Raw genomic sequence first — 8385 nt, 5'->3', positions numbered from 1 at the left:
ACATCTGACTTGAATACAACTTGGTTGAATAAATCTAACTTGAATACAGCGAAATCTGACTCAGCCGAATCTTGAATTCAATCTACTGTAGCGCGCCGAATTTTTAATACAATCTACTATAGCGCGTGAATACACTCTACTATATTTACAAAATGTGATTAGCAAAAGTGTAACTGTGCTTAAAAAAATCCCAAAATGTAGTCATTTTTGTAAGTTGCCCTTAATTTTTCTATTATATTCTAAGGTCTGCATGAGTTGATCAGACTGAGCTGAGCCGGCCCATATTGATAGCTCTATCCACAAGTAGAATTGATAGGGAAATTTGCACGATTGTCCTTATTTAGGGGTGGTCTTTAATTTTACCCTTTCCTAGAACCCCTTTGGTTCGAGTTCAAACCCCTCGCTCAGTTAAAAAAAATCGCAAGGTGAAGTTTGGATTTGCAAGACAGAAATTTGTTATCTTCAGGCAGAGTTTTGCCTGAACGCAAAATATATATACTTCTTAGTTGGATTTTGCAAAACTCTGTCTTAAGTCCTAACTTTGGCCTGAATAGGCCTAACTTTGCTACAAAACTCTGCCTTGAGATTTTTCTATTTTTATTTTTTATTGAGCCGAATTTCGAACCCCAAACCTTATGGTATTAAGCGAAGGACAAAATTAAAGACCACCAATTTGAGGGGCAAAAATTACACCAGTGCATTTGAAGGGAAATCCTCCCCAAAAAATGAAGTTGATATTGATACTTGTAAGGACAAGTTAGTGCATTTGAAGGGAAATCCGCCCCAAAAAATGAAGTTGATATTGATAATTGTAACTTGTAAGGACAAGTTAGTCAAAACTCAAGACTTGATCATAATGAAAGAGTATCAGACTATAATACAGCCACCAACAGAAGGTAAAATCATAATCTGATTTAGGATTTTAGTTCTATGATTCAATCTTTAAAGTTCTTACTACTGAACTTGTTATATTTTGAAAGTTATTTGTTTATGAATTTATTGCAAAATCAAAGATTTTTATACATAGTTTTTTTCGCTTGTAAAATACTGAATTTAGATGAATCCACCACTCGAACATTGCATCGATCTGCCCCTGGGTAAAAATGCCGCACAGGCTATTTTCTGATAAAAGGAAGAATACAAAAGTGAAAAAGATATTTTCCAAGGATTACAATTGTGTCTTACTGTACTTTCATGAAAAGTCGTGTATTTACAGCAGATAAATTTTCAATCATCCTATAGGGCATGTGGTTAGCCTCCTACTCATAGTTATTAAGGATTATTCAACCAATTCTCACTGGGTGGTTGTGCAAAGTTAGTTTGTTCATACATATAGCATGATGCGATCTTTTTCAGGTCCGGAAGGTAATCAAATCTTAACCAATATTTCATTAAACATGCATGATATGCTTCAACTACACAAAAGTTACACGAATAACTAGTAAAAAAAAGTTTTAAGGTCATAAAGTGCTTCCTTAGAAATTGAAATTGCAGAGAGATTTTACAACAAGAAATGCACAAATCCACATATATAACTAGTTCAATAGAACTTGGATTATAACTAGTGTAACGGTAAGATAAACTGATGAAAGAATTTTACATCGAAACTAAACTTCTCCAAGAAAGATACTAGCTCATTGACATGGCTTCGACATCGATTTTCCATGAAGAACTAAACAAACTACAGAAAAACGAAAATGGATACTCAAGGTGTGGCCTTTGTTGGCATTTGAACTCTTACAACGATTCCGCTAGCAACAGAATTGTTCATTTAGTTTCCTTATTTGAAAAAAATTCATAACACAGCAACCAAAAAGTACTCCTTGCAGCCACTCTCCTATATGTCCTCAGGATCATTGACATCCTGGAAAACAATGTAGCAAAGTTAAGCCAACAGTTCTAGGCATCAACTAATTCAAATAGCTCCTCACGTGTTTCGATCTGTGGAATTACCTTATTTGCAATCACAGCTCCATCTGGAATTTCTAACTTCGCCCCGGATTTAGCATTGACAGTCACTTTCCCCTAAAAAGTAAGAAAACAGAAAAAAAAAATTAGGCACTATTGAATCAAAAATGAAAATGCCATTAACTTACGGAGCAGAACATCGACTAAGAACAAAAGAAGACCAACTACACCGGTAAACACGTGAGCTCAAGGGGGATGGAAATAAAATTTGTTAGTTACCTTCAGAGTGATGCCAGCTCCAAAATATACGTCACCACTGACCTTCAAGCTATCTAGCTCAATAATGCTGGGAATCGACTTAAAACGACTTAAGAAGCTGGCAACCTGAGAAGACAAGTAGACTAATTATTAGCTGCATTCAACAAAAGATTGATCGGTATATCACGTTAAATCTAATGTCAGGAAGTATTCTTAACCTTCTTGAATTCAGGTCCCAACTCAATAGAAGGGTTAGAAGGATTAGTCCTTGCTGGATTCCGGATGACATAGCCATCATCAGTCAAGGTGTAAAGATCAGACTGTAAAAATTACTCAATGCTGGGTTAACATACTAAAGAACATTGATTAGAAGGGGGATGGACTTTATTGTTAATCATGACAAACACAGAAATTAACCTGGACAAGAAGCAGATCTGAAGTTGCTTTCACTGGAAGGAAACGAGATCGGGGAACATTAGCTCCAATAGCCCGATCAAAGAACTGGTGAGAAAAAAAAAAACACCCATAATGCTTAGCCTAACTTCATCAGAAATATCAAGACTTAAAGGAATGGCATCAGTAGTTTAAAGGCATAAGGTTTAGGTTTTGGATACCCTAATTGCAGCACCAGCAGCAGTTTCAAGTTGAAGAACTTTAATTCCGTCCACTTCCTGCAAATCAAATTAGCCACATCGAGATCTTATACGAAGTACTGAAACATTGAACTCCAGCCTCAACTAGCAGAAAGTGATACCTTGGGGTTTGGAATTATCTCCATCTTGAGTGCATCTGCTTCTGCAAGTCTTTTAATAGCTTTTAGATCAACCCACCTGTTTGTATAGCGAAGGGTTCAGTCAGTGCACGTTTCAAAGGAAAGGGAAGTAAAAACATAAAGCTTAGCGTAGGTAAATAACTCATCCCAACTTACAAGTTGTTGGTGTTAAAAATCTTGAACTTTTCTATTGACTTAAATTCATTCACCTGTATCAAACAAGTTTCTTAAGCATCAGATGTGCCAAGTCTGGGATGGAATAGAAAGAATCACGTACATAGTAAGTTCAAAAAGAAACACGGAATTGGATAGATGACTATAAGAAAAATGTCAAATCAACTTTATCTGTTTGAATAATACCAGCAAATACTAATCTAGGAGTAACGAACAGCTCACAACTTAAACCTTTACATATAAAATACATGCAACAGAATAAGTTTTTTCATTTGAAAGAAACATCTAGATGAGGAACAGTATTACAGAGTAAAATGGATTGTTCAGTGAAATGAGGTATCATGTCTCTATAATTTCTAGAGTTATTCAGCCATCTGAGCTTGTCCAATTATATAATTTGACTGGAAAGTATTTTTGAAAACCTCCTATGCAATCGTCATGCGTGTTCATAACAGTTACGTGTAGAGCATCAAAACAGAAGCTAGAGAAGAAACAGAAGAGTCACGACTCACATGTTGATCAGGAACTTGTGCTATTTCCAAAAGCTGCACCACCACATAAAACAGAAGCTTAATAAGCAAATTGTGCGGAAATAACCTATAAATTGATTGGTTTAATGCAGCAGAACAATTGCCCCATAAACTTTCCAAAAAGTAGTTTGTGTTGCTTATCCAAATTATAAGGTAAATTTGAAAAACGGAGATTGTCACCTACTACATAATGGATATCCACCATAGGTTTGCGAAGTAACAGCAAGCATAATAGCAAGAACTGTGGTGATTAGAAGTACTGCAAAGAAAGTACATTTCACTTTGCAAGTACTACCTTTTCCTTGGTCCCCTGTGTGGTGTTGGCAGGAGGGTGGGATGGGTTAGGACACATAATGGAAATCCTCATAAGTGGAGATTTGACCAATTGATGTCACCCGTAACATCTCTAAAACCAGTACTCAGATGTTCTAGTGTGAAGGAGAAAAGATATGGGTGGTGGTCCTAACGTTGTTTTGAAATATTTTCATCTTCCAGATGGTGAAGTGCAGAGACAAGGATGTCATAGTAAACAACATCCACACCCTACAGCTTTTTTGGGAAAAGGGACATATGACTAGGTCAGCAATTACTTATGAACCAAGTGAAAAAAGTTAAGCCATGCAGTAGACCACATACCTGTACTTTTCCATCATACGAGATTAGGGTTCCACCTTTGACATCAGCTAATGTTTTTGGTGTCACCTGCAATAATTGTTAAGATTTAACACTACAGAAGCTAGAAACAATTTTTACCTACCAAAACACAGCCTAAAAGGCATTACAGTCATTACCTCCATGCAGTACTCGTTCTTGTTCTGGATCAAATGATTTAGGATTTCTGTAATGTCAAATTAAGGAAAATAAATTGCATTTGGAAACTTCTTACGATTGAGATGCTAAAAAATGAACTCAGGCATTCATACACAATTGAAAATCATAGCAAGGATACTCAAATCAACCACAGCGCCCAAGTTATCTGAATTGGCAACAAAAACATATTCCTTTCCCTGTAACAGATTGAAAAAGAAAATTAGCCATTTTTACACAAACAGTAAATATAACCAAGACAGCCTAATGAAAGGCAGAATCAGAAGAAAGCGGTAACATGAAGAGCAAAACCTTTGATAAAAGTGCATCAAGCTTGCCACTATTCATCAAAGAAGGGAAAACATCACCATGACCTGGGGGGTTCCTGTACATGTGAATGCATGAGCTGAGTGAAATATGCTAAAATGAAACCAACAAAATGAAAGGAAGTACGAGGCAGGACCAGACGATCAGAACCCATGCACAATCTTCTCCAGTTGAAATGCAGCAGTATGAAGAACTAGGAATTCGTTAATCTTACCCAATGTTTGATATGGATTGATTTAAAGAGAGGAAAACTTCATCAATTACAGATTTAACTAAAGTAACAAGAAAAGTAAGCAAAAAGTTCTAGCTTAAGAAAGAGCAATATAGATTAACTGAATCATCACTTAAAATGATCATTAAGATGCAGATTCTGTTATTATGGTTCAGTGCAATGCCCAAAAGATTTTTAAAAAATATTTCAAATGATTAGTTGTTTGCATTTCTCAATCATGATCACAAAATCCACACATTAGATAGTTTAATACCATCCATCTTTGCCAGCATTGCCTTTGCAAGGAAGTGGAGCAAAGTCTTCAATAACCAGACGAGGGTACTGGCTCTACAAAATATAAAGAGGAAAGAATAAATGAACCTATTCAGATCCAAAAATTTTGGTTAAGCAAAAAAAAAAAAAATCAAGCCATCTGATACTTGATATCATTGATGTTTAGTCCCACTAACCTGATTGAATGTGTGAATCTCAATGTTTGAGTTTGAATATTTTTCTACAATCTACATAGAGAATGCAAACGCAAAATCAGCAGTTGAATCAAATCCAAACACTGGAGAACAATCATGGATTAATATGCATCACACTGATGTTATTTCACCTTCGATGTATCATCATGGGTGTTGAATGAATTCATCAAAAGCAGGGGAACACTGCATCCATACTTGGTATTGAGAGCCTACACACCGCATCCTTTTGTTGGTGAACAGCCAAATACGAAACATCATGATAATCAAATTGATTCATAAAATCATATATACCTCAATTTGTTTGACAATCAAATCGAGGAATGTCAAACCGTTACGAACTTCGATAACTGATCTGCATGGAAGGAATACAAACTTCAGACTCTGAGCCATATAAAGATTGATAACAACCCAGCTAAAAGTTCCATTTAACAATGAAAATGGCATCACTGTATGCAAAATTTGCACGCAATTTCTGAAGGACTCAGGGCATGTGTAAGAAAAAAAAAACATTGAAATCAGGATATCACGTGCACATGTATAATAAAATAGTATCAATATGCAGAATACCATTCAAAAAGTCTCTTGGGACCTTACTGATGAATCAAAAAAATATTGTTGCTAAGGAAAAAACAGTGAAGATTCAGAACACTGTTCTGGATCCACCAATAGTATTCAATATTCACCCTCCAGTGACATGTAATAGAACAGAAAGGAAGATTACAACAATAACTGCTGACAAAGATGAGTTTTAAGTCCATTAAAGAAAACAGAAGTAAGCCACACACGTATATCGTCCTGTAAGGCATAATCTATAGACCAAAAAACAGCTATATTTGTGGCAAATACGTACTTTGGACCAGTGCACCCCATTGTTGTTCCCAAGCCTCCATTGAGCTTCAGGACAACAAGTTTGTCTAAGAGCTTCTTCGTTTCCGCAGGATCTGCAATGATCAAATAGTGAAGCTTCTATAGAAACAGTTTCAATTGGATCTGTTTTTCTAAGAAACTTATCTTCACGCTAAAGGCACATCTAACTCCTCACCGCAGATTCAACTAAACTCATTTCTTTAGCCTCTTACCATATACTCCCTCTGTTTCAACTTATTTGAACCTATTTCCTTTTTAGTCCGTGCCAAAATGAATGACCTCTTTCCTAATTTGGAAACAAATTCACTTTAAGAATGATTTACAGCCACACAAATTTTCAAGGCTTATTTTGAACCACAAGTTTCAAAAGTCTTCCCTCTTTCTTAAATGTCGTGCCCAGTCAAATGGGTTCATATAATTTTGAAACATGTGTGCACAAACATATAACTACCAATTTATAATACACATCCGCCACTAGTTCCACTTCTTGAATTGTAACCAATTGATACAAGAAGACCAATTTAGCAAATTATAATACCTTCAGAGAGAGGTGCTAACTTGTCATAAGGCACAACCACGTCATCAGTTGGCGTCTGGATCTTACTCCACTCAACATGTTGCGCCTCGCCACTACAATTCAAATGCCACAATAGATCATGAGTCGATCTGCTTCTTTTTCGAGTTTCGCAAGCTAAAAACTAGCATTATCTGGAAAGGCTCCAAAACTTATACAATATCCGAGATAATCATTATGAATAGACACTACTACTACTACAGTAAGTGCTACCTAAAATCACCTAATACTATAGCAAATCCACATAAAAAAAGATGAAGCATTAGATTAGTAAATTAAAATGATTAGCACTATAATAATCAGTGATCAGAGAAATCACTCCAATAGTTACCTTAGATAGCGAGTGACAAGGTTAAGAAATCCAGATTTCTCATTATCACTGCAAAAAAATTTATCAGTCCAGATCAAAAATTAAAAAAAAAAAAAAAAAAAAAAAGTCGAGAAGTTAAGAAAAATAGGAAAAATACAATGCTGAGATCGTGTAGCAAGCAACGAAACCGCTAGCAATTAGAGAAAACTGAGATACATATATTCAAATACAATGCTAGGATATAGCAACGAAATATACAAATATTCAAACATAAAATAAATCAAAAACTTTATCAAGTCCAGATTAAAAAAATAAAAAATAATAATAATAAACGAAACATCGAGAAATTACGGGAAAAAATAGCAAAAACGCAATGCTGCTATAATGTAGCAATGAAACTGCCAGACATTGAGAAAACTGAGATACATAAAACATATAATGCTAGGATGTACTAGCAACGAAATTAAAAAAAATAAAAAATAAAAAATTGATCAAGTCCAGATCAAAAAAAATAAAAATAAACGAAACATCGAGAAATTACGAAAAAAAATAGAAAAAACGCAATGATGCTATAATGTAGAAAACAATGCTAGCACATGCAGCAAGCAAAAAAAAAAAAAAAAGATTGCCTGATTTGGTTAAGGGTAGCAACAGAAGATTTGAGATTAGAGAGCTTTTGGGAATCAGCAGGACTGAGTGAAGCTGTAGCCATTTGAGAATAGTTTTCAGTTTTTCTGATGAGATTTCAACGAAGAGATTGAGTGAAAATGAAGGGAAAGTTTTGGTGTGAGAGATTGATTGAGGGAAATGGGAATGACTATTTATAGGTAATGAATGAGGTAAAAAGGCACATCCAGATCTGTAATAAGTGTGAAAGTAAAAATTTGTGGAAGAGAGAAAATTGAGACAAATACTAGGGGAAAGAACATGTGACTTGTTTTGAGGAGACACTTATAATAAATGGGAAACGGATCAAAAATACCCCTCTCGGAAAATAGTTAAACCCGCTCCATTTAAACACGGCCCAACTACATAAAAAAAAATTAGTATGCGACCAACTTGTTTCCGAATTTTACATCTGGAGCCACTAGGCACAAGAGCGGATACCCCATATGGGTTTTTGATTTAGTTAAGTCGAGTTTAAATGAAGCGGGTTTTA

The 8385-nt window shown here is 35.3% G+C and overlaps 1 protein-coding gene across 1 annotated transcript; it reads right to left on the bottom strand.

The window, feature by feature from the left end:
• Positions 1-1514: 1514 nt before the first annotated feature.
• On the bottom strand, positions 1515-8148 carry LOC132640243 (UTP--glucose-1-phosphate uridylyltransferase-like). Its single transcript, XM_060356753.1, has 21 exons — positions 7856-8148; positions 7248-7295; positions 6881-6972; positions 6326-6416; positions 5767-5827; positions 5607-5684; positions 5458-5508; positions 5262-5335; positions 4762-4834; positions 4592-4649; positions 4434-4480; positions 4279-4344; positions 3625-3657; positions 3095-3147; positions 2921-2996; positions 2781-2837; positions 2584-2667; positions 2385-2486; positions 2188-2292; positions 1954-2025; positions 1515-1864 (listed from the first exon to the last, which is right to left on the bottom strand). The coding sequence occupies exons 1-21, from the start codon at positions 7936-7938 to the stop codon at positions 1838-1840; spliced, it is 1431 nt and encodes a 476-aa protein (XP_060212736.1). The 5' UTR covers positions 7939-8148; the 3' UTR covers positions 1515-1837.
• Positions 8149-8385: the final 237 nt, after the last annotated feature.

The sequence above is a fragment of the Lycium barbarum genome, chromosome 5 (genome assembly GCF_019175385.1).
Source record: "Lycium barbarum isolate Lr01 chromosome 5, ASM1917538v2, whole genome shotgun sequence".
In the NCBI taxonomy this organism is placed as follows: Eukaryota; Viridiplantae; Streptophyta; class Magnoliopsida; order Solanales; family Solanaceae; genus Lycium; species Lycium barbarum.
This window is presented reverse-complemented; position numbering and strand designations above follow the sequence as displayed.

Excerpts from the sequence above, each read along its gene's own strand:
- LOC132640243 (XM_060356753.1), bottom strand. The coding sequence starts at position 7,938 with ATGGCTACAGCTTCACTCAGTCCTGCTGATTCCCAAAAGCTCTCTAAT. Across the intron at positions 5,828-6,325 it reads ATGGGGTGCACTGGTCCAAA|ATCAGTTATCGAAGTTCGTA; the intron begins GTACGTATTTGC and ends CCTTCCATGCAG. Across the intron at positions 4,481-4,591 it reads GGGCGCTGTGGTTGATTTGA|AAATCCTAAATCATTTGATC; the intron begins GTATCCTTGCTA and ends TTGACATTACAG.